Source organism: Haliotis cracherodii, unplaced genomic scaffold (assembly GCF_022045235.1).
Source record: "Haliotis cracherodii isolate W230 unplaced genomic scaffold, xgHalCrac1.p SCAF_6, whole genome shotgun sequence".
Classification (NCBI taxonomy): Eukaryota; Metazoa; Mollusca; class Gastropoda; order Lepetellida; family Haliotidae; genus Haliotis; species Haliotis cracherodii.
In genome coordinates, this window is record NW_027266319.1 from 53,338,283 (window position 1) to 53,360,844 (window position 22,562).

The 22,562-nt window shown below is 44.6% G+C and overlaps 1 protein-coding gene across 1 annotated transcript in view; it reads left to right on the forward strand.

The window, feature by feature from the left end:
* Positions 1–22,562, forward strand: part of LOC139445187 (glutamate receptor-interacting protein 1-like) — a 64,947-nt gene that overhangs the window by 39,676 nt on the left and 2,709 nt on the right. Inside the window, exons 8-20 of the mRNA XM_071226315.1 lie at positions 1,325–1,472; positions 4,166–4,347; positions 5,568–5,777; positions 7,470–7,662; positions 8,368–8,507; positions 9,610–9,687; positions 10,286–10,418; positions 16,880–17,025; positions 17,198–17,339; positions 18,228–18,370; positions 18,610–18,635; positions 20,303–20,465; positions 20,888–21,480. Of these exons, the coding sequence (XP_071082416.1) occupies positions 1,325–1,472; positions 4,166–4,347; positions 5,568–5,777; positions 7,470–7,662; positions 8,368–8,507; positions 9,610–9,687; positions 10,286–10,418; positions 16,880–17,025; positions 17,198–17,339; positions 18,228–18,370; positions 18,610–18,635; positions 20,303–20,465; positions 20,888–21,480 (2,297 nt within the window). The remainder of the gene's footprint in view (positions 1–1,324; positions 1,473–4,165; positions 4,348–5,567; positions 5,778–7,469; positions 7,663–8,367; positions 8,508–9,609; positions 9,688–10,285; positions 10,419–16,879; positions 17,026–17,197; positions 17,340–18,227; positions 18,371–18,609; positions 18,636–20,302; positions 20,466–20,887; positions 21,481–22,562) is intronic.

A 22,562-nucleotide genomic window follows, 5' to 3' on the forward strand; every position in this document is an offset into this window, starting at 1 on the left:
ATTGTATCAATTCTGTAGGCATGAGGCTGTGAGTGTGAGCATGATGCTGTCTTCTCCATCGAGTACGACGTGGCTGTCAAGGGTGAGTGTGGGGCTGGACAGTCATTGTATCAGTTCTGTAGGCATGAGGCTGTGAGTGTAAGCAGGGTGTCTTCTCCATCGAGTACGACGTGGCTGTCATGAGTGAGTGCGGGCTGGACAGTCATTGTATCAGTTCTGTAGGCATGAGGCTGTGAGTGTAAGCAGGGTGTCTTCTCCATCGAGTACGACGTGGCTGTCATGAGTGAGTGCGGGCTGGACAGTCATTGTATCAGTTCTGTAGGCATGAGGCTGTGAGTGTAAGCAGGGTGTCTTCTCCATCGAGTACGACGTGGCTGTCGTGGGTGAGTGCGGGCTGGACAGTCATTGTATCAGTTCTGTAGGCATGAGGCTGTGAGTGTAAGCAGGGTGTCTTCTCCATCGAGTACGACGTGGCTGTCTCGGGTGAGTGCGGGGCTGGACAGTCATTGTATCAGTTCTGTAGGCATGAGGCTGTGAGTGTAAGCAGGGTGTCTTCTTCATCGAGTACGACGTGGCTGTCATGGGTGAGTGTGGGGCTGGACAGTCATTGTATCAGTTCTGTAGGCATGAGGCTGTGAGTGTAAGCAGGGTGTCTTCTCCATCGAGTACGACGTGGCTGTCATGGGTGAGTGTGGGGCTGGACAGTCATTGTATCAGTTCTGTAGGCATGAGGCTGTGAGTGTAAGCAGGGTGTCTTCTCCATCGAGTACAACGTGGCTGTCATGGGTGAGTGTGGGGATTCTTGGTTTGCCAGCAACATTCCGATGTTCAAGAGTTTCACCGAAATGAAAAATGTCCGAGACCTGCATCACTTCAGACTTTCTTCCCACATGAATGTGATGTAACTGGAATACTGTTGAAGGTGGTGTTAGACCTAACTCAGCCACCCACTGTTCAAGGCAGCATCGTCCCCACTCTTACCCACCCTGATATGATGTATGGGGGGCAGGGGTGGCCCAGTTGTCTACGGCGCTATGCAGAGTTGCGTCCCTTGAGCAAGCCAGAAACCTATGATTGTGGGTTTGAATCCTGGATCGCCTCAATTATGTTTCTAGGTTTGACAGCACCATACCCGTGCTCGTGGGTTTCACCGAGGTGGTAAACGTCTGAAACCTGCATCACCTCGGGCTTTCCTCCCACATTAAGCTGACATGCTGTGATATGACTGGAATACTGTTAAAAGCGGCGTTAAACCCAACTCACTCACTCACTCCCTTATATGATGTATATGTGAAAGTTGTCATCTTGATCCCTCTCTCCCCAGAGTCCGTACAGAACGCCAATGGCCCCCTGCTGGTGGAGATTGACAAGATGCCGGGGGCAGCCCTTGGGATCACACTGTCACAGAGTGCTCACCAGGGACGCCGCTGTGTCTGTGTCGATACCATCGCACCCATGAGTGTGGCAGACAGGTAAGACCACAGCAGTACACAGCTTCACACCACAATCCCAAACTACAAACAATCTTTTGTATATATATTTTTACAGATCATTCAATAAACTAGGTGGGGTGGGCATGGTGCTGGCGGGACTGCACATCCATTACACCTAACACTGGGTTCTCAGCTACTGCTTCTACAGAGGCAGTCTAAAACTTTCTGCCTGCTGTTTCTCAGGAGGTAGTACAAAGTAGCCAGTGCTATTCCTGTTTGCCTTGCCATGGCAGAGGGTTACAGTTCTGCTAATTCATTGAATACTGTCTGGATGACGCCATCCACGCCGCACCCTGTTTTCGTCCAAAAATACTCTTGCCTTATTCATCTGTTGCCTCTACTTTACTATTTAACCCATTCCGTACCCATGTACAATCAGCATGACAATAAAGTTTGCATGTGATCACCACAGCGTTACACAGCCACACACCAGTGTTACACAGCTACACACTACAGTATAACACCACAGCATAGCACAGCTACGCGCCAGTGTTACACAGCTACACACTACAGCATAGCACAGCTACACACCACAGCATAATACAGCTACACACCACAGCATAACTAAGCTGCATAGCACCACAGTTTTACACAGCTACACACCACAGCATAACTAAGCTACACACCACAGCATAACACAGCATAGCACCACGGCATAGCACCACAGTATTACACAGCATAGCACCACAGCATAGCACCACAGCATAGCACCACAGCATAACTAAGCTACACACCACAGTGTTACACAGCTAAACACCACAACATAACACAGCTAGACACCACAGTGTTAAACAGCTACACACCACAGCATAGCACCACTGTATAACACAGCTACACGCCACAGTATAACACAGCTGCACACCACAATGTTACACAGCTACACACCACATCTTAACACAGCATAACACCACAGCATAACACAGCTACACGCCACAGCTACACAACACAGTGTTACACAGCTACACACCACAGCATAACACAGCTACACACCACAGCATAACACAGCTACATGCCACAGCTACACATCACAGCATAACACAGCTGCACACCACAGTGTTACACAGCTACACACCACAGCATAACACAGCATAGCACCACAGCATAACACGGCATAGCACCACAGTGTTACACAGCAACACACCACAGAATACTAAGCTACACACCACAGCATAACTAAGCTACACACCACAGCATAATACGGCATAGCACCACAGTGTTACACAGCAACACACCACAGCATAATACAGCATGGCAACACAGCATAGCACCACAGTGTTACACAGCTGCGCACTACAGGGTTACATAGCTACACACCACAGCATAACACAGCTACATGCCACAGCATAACAGCTACACACCACAGCATAACACAGCTACTCGCCACAGCATAACATAGCTACACACCACAGCATAACACAGCTACACGCCACAGCATAACATAGCTACACACCACAGCATAACATAGCTACACACCACAGCCTAACACCACAGCCTAACACAGCTACACACCACAGCATAACAAAGCTACACGCCACAGTGTTACACAGCTACACACCACATCATAACACAGCATAGCACCACAGCATAACACAGCATAGCACCAGTGTTACACAGCAACACAACACAGCAAAACACAGCTACACACCACAGCATAACACAGCTACACACCGCAGCATAACACAGCTACACACCACAGCATTACACAGCAACACACCACAGCATAACACAGCTACACACCGCAGCATAACACAGCTACACACCACAGCATAACACAGCTACACACCACAGCATAACACAGCTACACACCACAGCAAAACACAGCTACACACCACAGCATAACACAGCTACACACCGCAGCATAACACAGCTACACACCACAGCATTACACAGCAACACACCACAGCATAACACAGCTACACACCGCAGCATAACACAGCTACACACCACAGCATAACACAGCTACACACCACAGCATAACACAGCTACACACCACAGCAAAACACAGCTACACACCACAGCATAACACAGCTACACACCGCAGCATAACACAGCTACACACCACAGCATTACACAGCAACACACCACAGCATAACACAGCTACACACCACAGCATAACACAGCTACACACCACAGCATAACACAGCTACACACTGCAGCATAACACAGCTACACACCACAGCATAACACAGCTACACACCACAGCATAACACAGCTACACACCGCAGCATAACACAGCTACACACCACAGCATTACACAGCAACACACCACAGTGTTACACAGCTACACACCACAGTGTTACACAGCTACACACCACATCATAACACAGCATAGCACCACAGTGTTACACAGCATAGCACCACAGTGTTACACGGAAACATACCACAGCATAACACAGCATAGCACCACAGCATAACACAGCTACATGTCACAGCATAGCGCAGCATAGACAAATCAGTTTTTTTTTCAAATGTTTACAGAATTACTGTGTTATTTTATGGTCAGGCAACATAATATTAAACTGAAAATATTAAAAAAAGCTCAATATTTGCATACTTTCAGTTGACACCAGTATGCTCTTAGTACGATCTTAGAAGACTTGTGGTATAAACTGTTTTGAGCTCTTTGCAGTGTTTGTAAGGTTTAATGATTCAATGGTGTTTGTCCCTTATAGGAGTGGTGCTCTTCATGTTGGTGACCATATTCTGGCAATAGATGGCGCCAGTGTGGAACACATGTCTGTTGCCGAGGCAACCCAGTTAATGAAGTCTGGACCAGAGGAGCTGATCAAGCTGGAGATCCTGCCCGTCACACATCTTGAGTACAAGGCATCGAGGGAGGCGCTGACCAAAACAGGTCACTCTGATTGGTTACTTGTCATCCTTGTTATCCTTGTTAGAGCTCGCACAAAATGTATCCAGTCAACCATGTTTGATGAATACACGGGGTTCATAAAGTAGTACCCACAGGATATTTAGAAAATAACGTGTTCTACGAGGAACAATATCATCAAAATTAGGTTTTAGTTCTTGCTACAGCTAAACAAAGATCTGAGGACATCCAATTATATGTCACATAACAATGAGCTTTCACAAACTTTGACCGACCAATGAAATAGTTAACAAAATTCGACATAAGCCAATAAGCTGGCATTAGTTGGATGAAAGGTCAATCTGATGTGATTCATACTAGGATGTCTTCAGATCTTTGTACAGCTGTAGTGAGTACTAAGATCTGATTTTAATGAAACTGTACAAGGAATTATGAATTATCTACCAAACTGAATAATGTTTGTAATATTATATCTATGTTATATATCTATTTGTTTATATAGATGGTATTTATAATAAGGAATCGAGATAAATGTGTGTTGATAAACTAGCAAATCAACATAAAGCAAACATTATACTGCTGAGTGAGAATTACTGAGACTTTTTTCACCTGATTCGGTGCCCCAGTGAGTAATTTTAGGATAGTCTCAATATTTCCCATTATAGTCAAGCTAACTCTTTGTGGAAGTAATTTTTGAGATACCTTTATGTATCAAATGCCTTTTTTTTTAGCTTCAACAATTATTGGAAGTGGCCTTGTGGTTAAAGTGTTTGTTTGTCAGATAAAATGCCCAGGTTCTATTCCCTGTTCTTAGTGGGAAGATAACTCCGGATGTAGCAGAGCAGCGTAGCATAAACTCGCATGTCATGGAGGTGTTCTCATAATCCTTTGATGTTACCTGAAGTTAACTTCTCTTTTGTTTTAAACACGTCTGTCATCTGTCACAAGGTGTCGTAGACTTCCCCGTGATGTTACCTGAAGTTAACTTCTCTTTTGTTTTAAACACGTCTGTCATCTGTCACAAGGTGTCGTAGACTTCCCCGTGATGTTACCTGAAGTTAACTTCTCTTTTGTTTTAAACACGTCTGTCATCTGTCTCAAGATGTCGCAGACTTCCCCGTGATGTTTTAGCCTGCTAATATATTTTCCTGTTGTTTTAGAAGCTGATTAAAATATCTCTCACTGAGTGCAGATGTACTAAACCAGCACCATGTTCAATCTGTATGTTTAACACGTCCTTCCAGCTCTGGCCAACATCCCCGCTGCCTCCTCCCCCAATCTGCCGCAGTTGCCGCCGTCCATCTCCTCCTTCAACGGCTTTGGGACCCTCCCCACTCGCAGCTACAACACCCTTGGGTCCTCGGCGTCCGCACCCTTCGGCACTCTGCCGTCACGGGGCTCGGGGCGCAGCAAGAAGAACTGGACTCGGTCGGACAGAAAGATATCCTCCTGCAGTGAGTAGAACATCAGCTAGAACTGCCTTCTTGGTGTAGTGGATAGAGCATCTATCCGGAGACTGCCTCCTTGGTGTAGTGGATAGAGCATTCATGATGTAGTGGATAGTGTTTGCTCGGAGGCCGCCTCTGTGGTGTGCTGGATAGAACATCCTATCCGGAGACTGCCTCTGTGGTGTAGTGGATAGAGCGTCTATCAGGAGGCCGCCTCTGTGGTGTTGTGAATAGAGCATCTATCCGGAGACCGCCTCTTGTGTGTATTGGATAGAGCATCTATCCGGAGACCGCCTCTGTGGTGTTGTGAATAGAGCATCTATCCGGAGACTGCCTCTTGTGTGTATTGGATAGAGCATCTATCCGGAGACCGCCTCTGTGGTTTAGTGGATAGAGCATCTATCCGGAGACTGCCTCCATGGTTTAGTGGATAGAGCATCTATCCGGAGACCCCCTCCATGGTTTAGTGGATAGAGCATTCATGGTGTAGTGGATAGTGTTTGCCCGGAGGCCGCCTCTGTGGTGTAGTGGATAGAACATCCTATCCGGAGACTGGCTCTGTGGTGTAGTGGATAGAGCGTCTATCAGGAGGCCGCCTCTGTGGTGTAGTGGATAGAGCATCTATCCGGAGACTGCCTCTGTGGTGTAGTGGATAGAGCATCTATTCGGAGACTGCCTCTGTGGAGTAGTGGATAGAGCATCTATCCGGAGACGGCCTCTGTGGTGTAGTGGATAGATCATCTATCCGGAGACCGCCTCTGTGGTGGAGTGGATAGAGCATCTATCCGGAGAGTGCCTCTGTGGTGTAGTGGATAGAGCATCTATCCGGAGACTGCCTCTGTGGTGTAGTGGATAGAGCATCTATCAAGAGACCCCCTCTGTGGTGTAGTGGGTAGAACATCCTATCCGGAGACTGCCTCTGTGGAGTAGTGGATAGAACATCTATCCGGAGACTGCCTCAGTGATATAGGATACAGAGTATCTATCCGGAGACTGCCTCAGTGGTGTAGTGGATAGAGCGTCTGCCCAGAGCGTAAGGTCGCTGGTTTTATCGTTTGGCCCCGCCATACCAAAAAGCGTCAAGGCCAAACATCCGGACCAAACATTCAGGCCAAACATCCGGGCCAAACATCCTGCCAAACATCTGGGCTTTCCTAGTCAGTGAATACATTGATTCACTCGTCAGATATACGTTTATGCTTTGACCATGTCATAGGAAATATAATTCAAGAGATAGAAATTAAAAAAAATTGTTAACAGTCATTTAAATGTGTTCGACAACTTTCCAGTGAACCAAAATTGACTCTTATCCTACTTGTTATTTTGTGGCGCCAACAGAAAGTCCAGTCTTGCTCCCAGTAGCCAGCAGCCATGTAAAAGAACACGTAAGGTAATAGGTACTGTAACGTGCGACCAGTGAAGATCCTGTGTAGAATAGGTCTTCTGCAACCCATACTTGTTTTAAGTGGCGACTAACGGGAGGTGGTCAGGCTGCTGACTTGGTAGATGCAACTTGGTCATCGTATCCCAATTGCGTATATCGATGCTCTTGATGTCAATCACTGGGTTGTTTGGTCCAGACTTGATTATTTACAGACCGCCACCATACAGCGGGAATATTGCTGAGTGCGCCGTTAAACAACAAACAAACAAACAAACTGTAACATGCAGATAAACCAGTGTGTCTTCTTGTTACAGTGTCAATCGCCTCCAACACCACATCCGTCCTGACCGCCAACAACCAGGTGTGTCACCCTGAGGCCACGGAGGTCATGTTGTTCTGTGACAAGAAGGGCCTCGGGATCACATTGGAGGGCGGCGTCTTCTCCACCGCCATCTTGTCCGAGCCCCCTGTCATCGCCTACATCGACCCAAATAGTCCTGCTGAACAGTAAGACCTTGGAAGCTGATTATCTGCTGCTGCTGTTGTTGTTGTTGTTGTTTCAAATATTCAACCACCCCCTCCCCTCAAAATGTTAAGTAGGAAGGCAAACATTTTAATAAGTGGGTTGGGAGGAATCGGAAAGGAAACAAGTTTAGAGTAACCTCCCTTCCATTATAGGTATGGATCTGTTGTGCTTCATTATTATTTGTTGTTTTGTATAATTCTAATCAGGTTTTAATTATAGTATTTTAAATAACGTATGTATATTGATCATTGTTGATAGGGATGGTAAAGAGGTTTTTTAAATAAAATTTTATGAATTTTTGGTCAGTGGAATAAAAAACCCACTGCTTTTCAATTTGTTCATATCTTGTTCACATTTCAATTTGCTGGATTCGACAGGATTCGTAAACCTTAGAGGATAATGTAGAATATATTGATAGGATATTTTAAACGTGAAGAAAGGACAGTCTAGTTGTTTCATGCACAACATTTCAGTGGAGTTGTGTCCCTTGGCTGTGCCAGGAGCTGATCTTGGGAAGCATATCGCATTCATACTGTTTGTGTACTTTACTCCCACCTTACGTTTGCATGCAGTGATAACTGAAGTACAGTTCAAAACACACACTCAGTTATTCCGTACCAGAACTTGGCTATGGCACTGTAAGGTTGCTATGACTACCAGTGTCTCACTGCTGGATGTATCTGCAGGTGTGGGGTGATCCAGGAGGGGGATCGGATCCTGACTGTCAACGGCGTGGACCTGTCTGACAAGACCCTGGAGGAGGTGAACCAGTTGCTGAGAGACTCGCGGCCACGGTGTATGATGGAGATAGAGTTTGATGTGGCGGGTGAGAGCATGGTGGACCTAGAGTGTTTGTCTAACACTGAAATACTGTAACTCTGGAAAGTTTTGTGTCGTGAAATTACTGTAAGTGGCTGACACTAGCCTTAACTGAGTCTGGAAGTATTCTGACACACTGTAAACATTACCAAATATTAAATCTACTCCTGCATGTGTTATTTTTTATAAATAGGAAGCAACCAGTGTTTGAAATCATTTTAAAACCCAACACGACACTCAGTCAGGTGGCTGATGTGTTGCCTGCCCATCTTCAAAGTTAACTGCCAACATTCAGGCATGATTAATATTGAAAAATCGAAAAAAAATAAGAGACAAATTATGTCTTGATTCAGTTGAATTAATAAGCAATCTTAAAATTATCTGCCAGACAGCCAAGCAGGTGGAGGTATATTTCATGCAGCCCTAAAGAAAAGTTGCCAGCCACAGGCAGGGGGGTAGGCAGTTCTTTCAGACACTGAAAGCGACATGGTGAAATGGTAACTCAGTGTCAGTCAGTGATTGTTAGACTAGAGATTCTGGTTATTGTATGTAGTTGGTCTGCAGAAATAACTGCGTCATGAAACTTTTGCGAGTGTGTTTCACCTCCAGTTTTCCCAGTATTTTTCTCCTCGCAGAACCTTCCAGATTTACAGCATGCAGATATTTACCATTTTAGGATCCTGACTATGAAATGAGGGGAAAAAGTTATATATAACAAGATAGGTCTTGTTTTTATCAAACTGTTATATAACAAGACAGGTGTTCTTTATGGCAGGGTTAGAACAGGTCCACTGCAACCTATGCTTGTCGTAAGAGGCGACCGAATTGATCGGTGGTCAGACTTGATGACATGGATGATGTGACATTGTGGATCGGTGCTCATAATATCAATCACTGTAATAACTGTTACAGACTGATATCTACAGGCCAAAGTCATATAGTTGGAATATTGCAGAGTTTGACATTAAACAATAAACACGGACACACATTTCATGTATGCATGCACCCACGCTCACACACACAGGGTCACATAAGTGTTTCTGGGATCAAATAAGAAGATCTGACATTAATTACAAGTTGAGGTTGATCTGATGTATCTGGGGTTTCAGAATCGGTGACACCAAGTTCTGGAACCTACGTTGTTCGCATTCCCAAGAAGCCCGGCGGCCTCGGCATGACCATCATCGGTAAGATCAGTAGCCAGGGCAGGGCAGGGCAGGGCAGGGCAGGGCAGGGCAGGGCAGGGCAGGGCAGGGCAGGGCAGGGCAGGGCAGGGCAGGGCAGGGCAGGGCAGGGCAGGGCAGGGCATCAGACAACAGCCATACAGCTACACTCTACATCAGTCAAGCAGCTGTTTCACTGAAAGGGAATAGTACTGTTAGAATCTCAAACGTAGTATTTACTTCATTCTTTTCATCAGGGAGTGGTGGGGCACTGGTGGCTCAGTTGTCTAAGTTGGTTCAGTTCTCTGTGCAGAGTTGCATCCCTTTGGTGTGCCAGGAACCTATGCGGGATCGAATCCCAGATTCTCCCTGATTTAGTTTCTTAGTTTGTATGCTCCGTACCCATGCTCGTGGCTTTCACAAAGTGGTTCACATCTGAGACCTGCATCTTTTCTCACATCAAGCGGTGATGCTGTAATATAACTGAAATACTGTGTGAAATGGATTTAAACCCAAATCACCTCCTCACTCACTCATACTGTATTCATTACATGTAGTTACTTATTGACTTTTACATTTGCCTTGTAAACATTAACATGTATTGGTGGCCTGTCCCAACTAGATTGCCCCACGAGGAGTTGGGTTCAAGACAAGACTTTGACTGATGGGTGTCCCCCTGTTACAGCTCAGGCCCAGCGGAAGCTGGGAGACCAGCTCATCATCACGGGCGTCAGGAAAGGCAGTGTCTCATACAGGTCAGTTAAGGCTGGACATACTGACAGTCTCGGCTAGTGTGTTGCCGTATATGACATACTGACAGTCTAGGCTAGTGTGTTACCGTATATGACATACTGACAGTCTCGGCTAGTGTGTTACCGTATATGACATACTGACAATCTCCACTATTGTGTTACCGTATATGACATACTGACAGTCTAGGCTAGGGTGTTACCGTATATGACATACTGACAGTCTCGGCTAGTGTGTTACCGTATATGACATACTGACAGTCTAGGCTAGTGTGTTACCGTATATGACATACTGACAGTCTAGGCTAGTGTGTTCCCGTATATGACATACTGACAGTCTCTGCTAGTGTGTTACCGTATATGACATACTGACAGTCTCGGCTAGTGTGTTACCGTATATGACATACTGACAGTCTCGGCTAGTGTGTTACCGTATATGACATACTGCCAGTCTCGGCTAGTGTGTTACCGTATATGACATACTGACAGTCTCGGCTAGTGTGTTACCGTATATGACATACTGACAGTCTCGGCTAGTGTGTTACCGTATATGACATACTGACAGTCTCGGCTAGTGTGTTACCGTATATGACATACTGACAGTCTCGGCTAGTGTGTTACCGTATATGACATACTGACAGTCTAGGCTAGTGTGTTACCGTATATGACATACTGACAGTCTAGACTAGTGTGTTACCGTATATGACATACTGACAATCTCCGCTAGTGTGTTACCGTATATGACATACTGACAGTCTCGGCTAGTGTGTTACCGTATATGACATACTGACAGTCTAGGCTAGTGTGTTATCGTATATGACATACTGCCAGTCTCGGTGTGTTACCGTATATGACATACTGCCAGTCTCTGTGTGTTACCATATATGACATACTGCCAGTCTCGGTGTGTTACCGTATATGACATACTGACAGTCTAGGCTAGTGTGTTACCGTATATGACATACTGACAGTCTACGCTAGTGTGTTACCGTATATGACATACTGACAGTCTAGGCTAGTGTGTTACCGTATATGACATACTGACAGTCTAGGCTAGTGTGTTACCGTATATGACATACTGACAGTCTCGGCTAGTGTGTTACCGTATATGACATACTGACAGTCTAGGCTAGTGTGTTACCGTATATGACATACTGACAGTCTAGACTAGTGTGTTACCATATATGACATACTGCCAGTCTCGGCTTGTGTGTTACCGTATATGACATACTGACAGTCTAGGCTAGTGTGTTACCATATATGACATACTGACAGTCTCGGCTAGTGTGTTACCGTATATGACATACTGACAGTCTAGGCTAGTGTGTTACCGTATATGACATACTGACAGTCTCGGCTAGTGTGTTACCGTATATGACATACTGACAGTCTAGGCTAGTGTGTTACCGTATATGACATACTGACAGTCTAGACTAGTGTGTTACCGTATATGACATACTGACAGTCTAGGCTAGTGTGTTACCGTATATGACATACTGCCAGTCTCGGCTAGTGTGTTACCGTATATGACATACTGCCAGTCTAGGCTAGTGTGTTACCGTATATGACATACTGACAGTCTCGGCTAGTGTGTTACCGTATATGACATACTGACAGTCTAGGCTAGTGTGTTACCGTATATGACATACTGACAGTCTCGGCTAGTGTGTTACCGTATATGACATACTGACAGTCTAGGCTAGTGTGTTACCGTATATGACATACTGACAGTCTAGGCTAGTGTGTTACCGTATATGACATACTGACAGTCTCGGCTAGTGTGTTACCGTATATGACATACTGACAATCTCCACTATTGTGTTACCGTATATGACATACTGACAGTCTAGGCTAGGGTGTTACCGTATATGACATACTGACAGTCTCGGCTAGTGTGTTACCGTATATGACATACTGACAGTCTAGGCTAGTGTGTTACCGTATATGACATACTGACAGTCTAGGCTAGTGTGTTACCGTATATGACATACTGACAGTCTAGGCTAGTGTGTTACCGTATATGACATACTGACAGTCTCGGCTAGTGTGTTACCGTATATGACATACTGACAGTCTAGGCTAGTGTGTTACCGTATATGACATACTGACAGTCTAGACTAGTGTGTTACCATATATGACATACTGCCAGTCTCGGCTTGTGTGTTACCGTATATGACATACTGACAGTCTAGGCTAGTGTGTTACCATATATGACATACTGACAGTCTCGGCTAGTGTGTTACCGTATATGACATACTGACAGTCTAGGCTAGTGTGTTACCGTATATGACATACTGACAGTCTCGGCTAGTGTGTTACCGTATATGACATACTGACAGTCTAGGCTAGTGTGTTACCGTATATGACATACTGACAGTCTAGGCTAGTGTGTTACCGTATATGACATACTGACAGTCTCGGCTTGTGTGTTACCGTATATGACATACTGACAGTCTAGACTAGTGTGTTACCGTATATGACATACTGACAGTCTAGACTAGTGTGTTGCCGTATATGACATACTGACAGTCTAGGCTAGTGTGTTACCGTATATGACATACTGACAGTCTAGACTAGTGTGTTACCGTATATGACATACTGACAGTCTAGGCTAGTGTGTTACCGTATATGACATACTGACAGTCTAGACTAGTGTGTTACCGTATATGACATACTGACAGTCTAGGCTAGTGTGTTACCGTATATGACATACTGCCAGTCTCGGCTAGTGTGTTACCGTATATGACATACTGCCAGTCTAGGCTAGTGTGTTACCGTATATGACATACTGACAGTCTCGGCTAGTGTGTTACCGTATATGACATACTGACAGTCTAGGCTAGTGTGTTACCGTATATGACATACTGACAGTCTCGGCTAGTGTGTTACCGTATATGACATACTGACAGTCTAGGCTAGTGTGTTACCGTATATGACATACTGACAGTCTAGGCTAGTGTGTTACCGTATATGACATACTGACAGTCTCGGCTAGTGTGTTACCGTATATGACATACTGACAATCTCCACTATTGTGTTACCGTATATGACATACTGACAGTCTAGGCTAGGGTGTTACCGTATATGACATACTGACAGTCTCGGCTAGTGTGTTACCGTATATGACATACTGACAGTCTAGGCTAGTGTGTTACCGTATATGACATACTGACAGTCTAGGCTAGTGTGTTCCCGTATATGACATACTGCCAGTCTCCGCTAGTGTGTTACCGTATATGACATACTGACAGTCTCGGCTAGTGTGTTACCGTATATGACATACTGACAGTCTCGGCTAGTGTTTTACCGTATATGACATACTGCCAGTCTCCGCTAGTGTGTTACCGTATATGACATACTGCCAGTCTAGGCTAGTGTGTTACCGTATATGACATACTGCCAGTCTAGGCTAGTGTGTTACCGTATATGACATACTGACAGTCTAGGCTAGTGTGTTACCGTATATGACATACTGACAGTCTCGGCTAGTGTGTTACCGTATATGACATACTGCCAGTCTCCGCTAGTGTGTTACCGTATATGACATACTGACAGTCTCTGCTAGTGTGTTACCGTATATGACATACTGACAGTCTCGGCTAGTGTGTTACCGTATATGACATACTGACAGTCTCGGCTAGTGTGTTACCGTATATGACATACTGCCAGTCTCGGCTAGTGTGTTACCGTATATGACATACTGACAGTCTCGGCTAGTGTGTTACCGTATATGACATACTGACAGTCTCGGCTAGTGTGTTACCGTATATGACATACTGACAGTCTCGGCTAGTGTGTTACCGTATATGACATACTGACAGTCTAGGCTAGTGTGTTACCGTATATGACATACTGACAGTCTAGGCTAGTGTGTTACCGTATATGACATACTGACAGTCTCGGCTAGTGTGTTACCGTATATGACATACTGACAATCTCCACTATTGTGTTACCGTATATGACATACTGACAGTCTAGGCTAGGGTGTTACCGTATATGACATACTGACAGTCTCGGCTAGTGTGTTACCGTATATGACATACTGCCAGTCTAGGCTAGTGTGTTACCGTATATGACATACTGACAGTCTAGGCTAGTGTGTTACCGTATATGAAATACTGACAGTCTCAGCTAGTGTGTTACCGTATATGACATACTGCCAGTCTAGGCTAGTGTGTTACCGTATATGACATACTGCCAGTCTAGGCTAGTGTGTTACCGTATATGACATACTGACAGTCTCTGCTAGTGTGTTACCGTATATGACATACTGACAGTCTCGGCTAGTGTGTTCCCGTATATGACATACTGACAGTCTAGGCTAGTGTGTTCCCGTATATGACATACTGACAGTCTAGGCTAGTGTGTTACCGTATATGACATACTGACAGTCTCGGCTAGTGTGTTCCCGTATATGACATACTGACAGTCTAGGCTAGTGTGTTACCGTATATGACATACTGACAGTCTCGGCTAGTGTGTTCCCGTATATGACATACTGACAGTCTAGGCTAGTGTGTTACCGTATATGACATACTGACAGTCTCGGCTAGTGTGTTACCGTATATGACATACTGACAGTCTAGGCTAGTGTGTTACCGTATATGACATACTGACAGTCTAGGCTAGTGTGTTACCGTATATGACTTACTAACAGTCTAGGCTAGTGTGTTCCCGTATATGACTTACTGACAGTCTAGGCTAGTGTGTTACCGTATATGACTTACTAACAGTCTAGGCTAGTGTGTTCCCGTATATGACTTACTGACAGTCTAGGCTAGTGTGTTACCGTATATGACTTACTAACAGTCTAGGCTAGTGTGTTCCCGTATATGACTTACTGACAGTCTCAGCTAGTGTGTTACCGTATATGACTTACTAACAGTCTAGGCTAGTGTGTTACCGTATATGACATACTGACAGTCTCAGCTAGTGTGTTCCCGTATATGACATACTGACAGTCTACGCTAGTGTGTTCCCGTATATGACATACTGACAGTCTAGGCTAGTGTGTTACCGTATATGACTTACTAACAGTCTAGGCTAGTGTGTTACCGTATATGACTTACTGACAGTCTCAGCTAGTGTGTTCCCGTATATGACATACTGCCAGTCTAGACTAGTGTGTTACCGTATATGACTTACTGACAGTCTAGGCTAGTGTGTTACTGTATATGACATACTGACAGTCTCTGCTAGTGTGTTACCGTATATGACATACTGACAGTCTCAGCTAGTGTGTTACCGTATATGACATACTGACAGTCTAGACTAGTGTGTTCCCGTATAGGACATACTGACAGTCACGACTAGTGTGTTCCCGTATATGACATACTGACAGTCTCGGCTAGTGTGTTACCGTATATGACATACTGACAGTCACGGCTAGTGTGTTACTGTATATGACATACTGACAGTCTAGGCTAGTGTGTTACCGTATATGACATACTGACAGTCTCGGCTAGTGTGTTACTGTATATGACATACTGACAGTCTCGGCTAGTGTGTTACTGTATATGACATACTGACAGTCTCGGCTAGTGTGTTACCGTATATGACATACTGACAGTCACGGCTAGTGTGTTACTGTATATGACATACTGACAGTCTAGGCTAGTGTGTTACCATATATGACTTACTGACAGTCTCGGCTAGTGTGTTACCGTATATGACATACTGACAGTCTAGGCTAGTGTGTTACTGTATATGACAAAACCAGGTTGCACCTTGGTCCCATAATTTTATCAAAGTTCAAATATAGATGCATTAACTCGTCTAAATATATACGATCTCAGCTCTCTCACCACTGTGTCATGAGATGACATAAATTAATGACAACATTGCTGTAGACTGTAATGGCCGGGGAAGATGTGCACATAACCTTGAAGTACCCACTGTTTGATTACGTCAAGCCTGAGAAAGCATGACAAATTACACATAACACAAGGATTAGTGATGTAGTATGGTACACACATTTTTGTGATATTGAGAGTGTTCAAAGATTGTTGTCGTGTGGAAAAAGGGCTTCACACATTGTACCCATATGGGGAATCGAACCCGGTCTTCTGCATGATAAGCAAACGCTTTAACCACTAGGCTACCTCACCAGGGTGGTCAGACCACTGTCATATGTAGCAGGAGTATCGCTCAGTGTGGCGTTAAACAACAAGCAAACAAATAGTATGGGCAGACAATTGTGGAATCTTTAATCCAAGAGCACACTTGTAAGGTAGAGAAACCAAAGCTCACAGAGTTGATTCGATTAACATCCTCAACCAACAGATCCTGGTTTTTAAGGGATTTAGCTGTCCAATTCACCCAAAAAGACCCCTGCATATTTGACCGACTTGTCACAGCAAAACCATTATTCAGTTGACTTGTTTTTGTGGGATGTAGTGTCCAGAACAAAAGATGTCACTCCTACATGATCCTGTCTAACCACAAGTGTGTATGTCTGTCATCTGTAGATGCGGCTCAGTGCAGCCGGGGGATAAGCTGTTGGCCGTCAATGACATCCGCATGGAGAACTGCTCAGTCGAGGATGCTCTAGTGCTGCTGGAGTCCTCCGAGGACATCATCAAACTGAAGCTCAAGAGGGAAGACCCTTACGCAGGTAACTCTCAAGAAATTCCATCAACTCCGTGGCTTAGTGGTCGATAACAAAGGTTGTCTGTTCGAGAATTTTCCTGAAGTACTTTTGTAATGAATTTCTTCCCCAAAATCCACATACGAGATGACAGTGTTATCTGTAAAGGGAGATAATCATGGCATGTCATCTGTTACAGAGGACAACACAGAAGGCTGCGTGACATACACGGTGGAGCTGCAGAGACACGGGGGACCCCTGGGGGTGACCATCACTGGCACCGAGGACCCACTCGACCCCATCGTCATCTCCGACCTCGTCGAAGGGGGACTCGCAGAGAAGTAGGTCAATTAGTACAGTTTACAGAATAAATGCATGGAGAAATTATTGATAACACTATTTCAATGGAGAAGCAAGACGATCTCCGTGCCAAGATGGTTGTTAGTTTGAATGATTAACATTGTCTTATGACACTTCTGTAAGTCTGCTTTGTGCACAGTGAGGTATGTGGTGACTCAGAAAGCCTATAATCTCTCTTTATTCTCCCTAATACTTCAGAGCATGCTGGCAATCATCTTCCTGAGGCAAGGGCATTAACTGACTGAAAAAGTCCAGTTTCCACCCTTGCCGAACTAGGCTGGAACTTCTGGGCTCGATTGTAGCACCACCAGTGACTATTATGAGTTTTGTCCTTTCTACATCCCTCCTATTGACCAATCAGATTCCTCCTCTCATATGACTTGCGTTTTCTTTAAACAAAATGGCTGCACCCACCCAAGACGATCTGATCAATAATCAAACTCTATACTGTAGTAAAACGGGTCTTACTTCACGAAGTGTATCAAATCTCATGAGCACCTTGATTTAAAACATGACAAGATTATGAGTACCGCTGAGTTGGCGCTAATGTTTTGCAAATCCTGTCAGTTTACTGGATGTGGATTTTGTTACACCATTTTGATTGGACTATGCATGGACTCGTTAGTCCAGCCAAAATATAGCACCATCGTTCCAGTCTAGTTCCACAAATGTGGAAACGAGACTTTTGTAGTCAGTTAACTCCCTTGCCTTGGCAAGATGGGGCCCGTGGGTATGTCAGACCTCCGCCAGCCTATGAATTCCCAAAGATGGAAGCTCAGAATATATGTAAGTAAAGGAGTGGTGTTTAACTTTTTTCCAGCTGTATAGCACATAGATCGGCAACTAATGATGTGTGTTTGGTTCATCAGGACAGGTGCTATTCACATTGGTGATCGTCTCTTGGCCATCAATGGGAAACTGACCCGAGCAAAACCTTTGTCTGTGGCGATCAACATGTTACAGATGGCCGGAGATATCGTCACTCTCAAGATAGCCAGGCCCATTCTGATTGGTGAGAAAAGATGTTATACTCTGCACATAAAGTAGAGCAATAGATGTATCATGGGAAGATTGCTGTTGAATAATTTTGAAAATGTTTATGAAAGTATGGTCTAGTTGCATGTGGAGTATTTCATTTCGTTTTCCATAGTGTTTGGTAAAGAGTTCAGACAGTATTCTTGTATCCCCAAAGAGTTTGTCTATTTAGTATAATTTTACTCATATCATTGACATGTTTTATCTGTCTTTCAGGATCTAAACATCGATTGCTGCAACTGGTAAGTCTGTAAGGAATGACAAATATTATAAAAAAAGTATTCCACCAGTCGCGAGGAAGACCTCAGTCGATGTTCCTTGTTATGTCAGTTAAAATATTAAAATTGAAGTCTGACAACTGGTAATCTAGATATGTATAGGTCACATGTGCAATATGCAAATGCTTACCGGTACTTCCGGCTCTCTGCTCACGGATGTTGATTGTTTTACCGTGTCAGGTGGTTTGACAATCTGCATCGAGGCGAGGGTCATTTCAACTTTATTTTCAGAAATTATTAAACTTTATTCAAGGAAAAGAGATACAAATCATGTTTATGTATGGAAATAGTTATTGGAACAGTTATTTAGGACGAAATGCGAAGTTTTATTGTCAAATGCTGGGCTGGCTATCGAATGCCGGTTGACATCGCCAGTGGAAAAAAATGTGAGATCTTCGACTCCGTGTATAAGACGACCCCCCTTCTTAGCCCCCTCATTTTAGGTACGAAAAACTCGCCTTATACACAGCGATATACGGTACCCAAATACAGCATTTGTTACATTTGACCACCGCCTTCTTAAAGGCATTGTGTATTCATCTCTTTCGGCCATGGGAGCAGTGTCCATTTACACTTGACAGAGGGGTACACAAAGTACATGCTCTAGACTACAGTTGTCAGGATGGATGGTTAACAGGATGATTAACTTCATCCTCAGTATATAGAAACCAGATATGCTGGTCTGAGAATTTAGAGGTCTCAATGCTGATTGGCCTCCTCTGGAGGAATCATCAGATCTTTAAAGGGCAAGTTCACACGGAAATGAACCTTTTTTTCTTGTACTTTTTCCACATTAAAAGTGTTAACATAGAAGTGTCATAGACAAAAATATAAAAACATCATATTTAATTAACATATTTTTTGCACTAAAACGATTTATATTTTTCACATTTACCAAGTGTTCTATTTCCATAACAAAAACACCATGGCTTATGTCCCTTGCAATATGACGTCATTGGTGCCAATTGATAAACATTATGACGTCATCATGCTTTGTTAGAGCCGCTTCACGTGGTGTAGGTACAGTTTTGTGATTCTAGCATCTCAGATGCCAGCCAGAATTGTGTTATGCTGAGTCACCACTGCGTCGGAATGTGTCGTAGACCATGTTGTTTTACCGCAAACTGGTCCTTGATATCTTTTGCGTTGAGAATAGACAGGGACCCAGTTGAATTGGCACCAATTACGTCATAATCTAAGGGGGATAACTCAGGCCTATTTCGATCGTAAAACGAAGGCCTCATAACGGCATATCACTTTCACACTATTGTGAGCTTCCTACTTTCACTGTGGAAAAAAATGAGTGTATATTTTCAAACACAGATACTAACTAATTCTAAAATTGCGTTTTGTTTAGAAAAAGAAAGAAAGTGATTTTTGCGTGTACACTTCCCCTTTAAGCAGAGTGATCATATCGGAGTAAAACATCAGATTTGGAAGAGACTGGCTATATCACAGCAGGCTGTATACTATTTTCTAATCAAATCCTGGCAAACTAGTGGTTGATATTATGAGCACCAACCCATGCTATCAGGAAACTATGACTGCCATCAACCAATTCACCGAGCCTATGGAACTGATTCAAAATGTGCTGCCTCTTTAGACAATACCCTCTATGTTGTTGATTCCAGTACGAGGGCGAGGATATGAAGCCGGCGACGCCCATCCCCAGCGTGGACAGTGCTCTTGAGTCCTGGGATAGCTCCGGGCAGGATATCGGTCACAGTCATCTCAATGGTAACTCTCAGCCTCTGGTAGTCGCAGTACCACAACCCAGGAACAAGAAAATGATGGGTAAATGTGCACACCACTTCTGTATCTTTCGTATCAGCTTTTACCTGTGAAGATCCGGGTAGAATATGTCTTCAGCAACCCATGCTAGCTGGAAAAGACGTTTATGCTTGTCGTAAGAGGCGACTAACGGGATTGGGTGGTCAGACTTGCTGTGTCCTCGTATCCCAATTGCGTAGATCGATGCTCAGATGTCAATCACGGGATTGTCTGGTCCAGACTTGAATATTTGATTAATTACAGACTGCTGTCATGGCGCTGGAATACTGCTAAACAACAAACAAACTAAAAAAATTATATCAGCTTTAGAGTTGTGGAAAATTTCTTCCGAACCCTTGGTTGTTATTTTTCATGATATGATATTCTATTTGAATACTGATATTTCTGTCTTGGTGCAGACCTAAGATTTAGTGTCATTTCTTCAGACTTGATGCGACCAATGTCGACAGACTCGGCCGGAGTCCTGGAGGGCAGCGGGGAAGGAATGGCCGACATGCACATGTCAGATGAAGACTGGGATGACGACTCGGGCAGCAACTGTTCCAGCTTCGAACCCGACGAGTGGGCCAAAACGCTGGCCGACTTCGAGAAGGGCTCCGGCTCCGAGATGTTGCGACAGATCGGATTAAGTCTTCGTGAACGAAGCTGTGCCAGTTTGGATCGCCGGTCACGTGCGTCGGACGACGACGTAAGGAAGCCAAGATCCCAGAGTGCTTGTCGTATGAACCGGAGTGCCATGTCGCAGGATTGTATCAGTCGGTATAACAACTCGGGGGTGAAGTCGCGGTCCAAGGAGTCGTTGCCGGCGTCGCGCACCTTCCAGGAACACATGCAGACGATCTTCACCCCGATGCCCATACAGCTGCATCGAGTGACGGTGGAGAAAGACAGCGCCGTGGAGGACTTCGGATTCAGTCTGTCGGACGGCATGTATGAGAAGGGCGTGTTTATCAGTGCTGTGAGGCAGGGTAGTGCTGCTCAAAGGGCTGGACTCAAGATGTATGATCGGATCTTACAGGTGAGGTGGGACTCGGACCATCAGATTTAGATGAGTGTTGGAGGTGGAGATCGGGGTGGGACTCAGACCATCAGATTTAGATGAGTGTTGGAGGTGGAGATCAGGGTGGGACTCAGATCTTCAGATTTAGATGAGTGTTGGAGGTGGTTATCAGGGTGGGACTCAGACCATCAGATTTAGATGAGTGTTGGAGGTGGAGATCAGGGTGGGACTCAGACCATCAGATTTAGATGAGTGTTGGAGGTGGAGATCAGGGTGGGACTCAGACCATCAGATTTAGATGAGTGTTGGAGGTGTAGATCAGGGTGGGACTCAGACCATCAGATTAAGATGAGTGTTGGAGGTGGTGATCAGGGTGGGGTTGAGGGTGTGGGTGGGGTTTCAGATGTTGATCAAGGATTGATGAAACAGGCTGAGGGTTGAAGGTGATGAGGAGGGTTCAGGGTGTGGGTGAGGTTCAAGAGGAAAAATTGGGATGAGTGTTGGAGGGGGAGGGACAGGGGGATAAGGGGGCTTTTAGAGGTTGATCCAGAATTTATGAAACAAGGTTGAGGGTTGGAGGTAGTGAGGGGGATAAGGGCGGCTTTTAGAGGTTGATCCAGGATTTATGAAACAGGGTTGAGGGTTGGAGGTAGTGAGGGGGATAAGGGCGGCTTTTAGAGGTTGATCCAGGATTTATGAAACAGGATTGAGGGTTGGGATGCTCATTTTGCCCAAATCTCAAAGTGAGCAGAAACAAACATCAAACGGGGACAGAGTGACTTCTTTGATGGGCATTTAGAAGTTGGAATACTAAGTAAGGATAAGAATTTATGGATGAAGAACTTCATTATAACAATTAAGAGCGACGTTTCGGTGTAGGTTCTAACAGGTTCTAACAGGTTCAAGCTTGATAACGGTGTTAGAACCTACACTGAAACATCGCTCTTAATTGTAATAATGAAGTTGTTCATCCATAAATTCTTATCCTTACTTGGGACAGAGTGGGTGATGGAGTAAGGGGATGAAGTTTCAGAAACTGATTCAGGATTTTGGAAAGGTTGGGAAGGAGTATACTCACTGTACCCAAGTGAACACACACG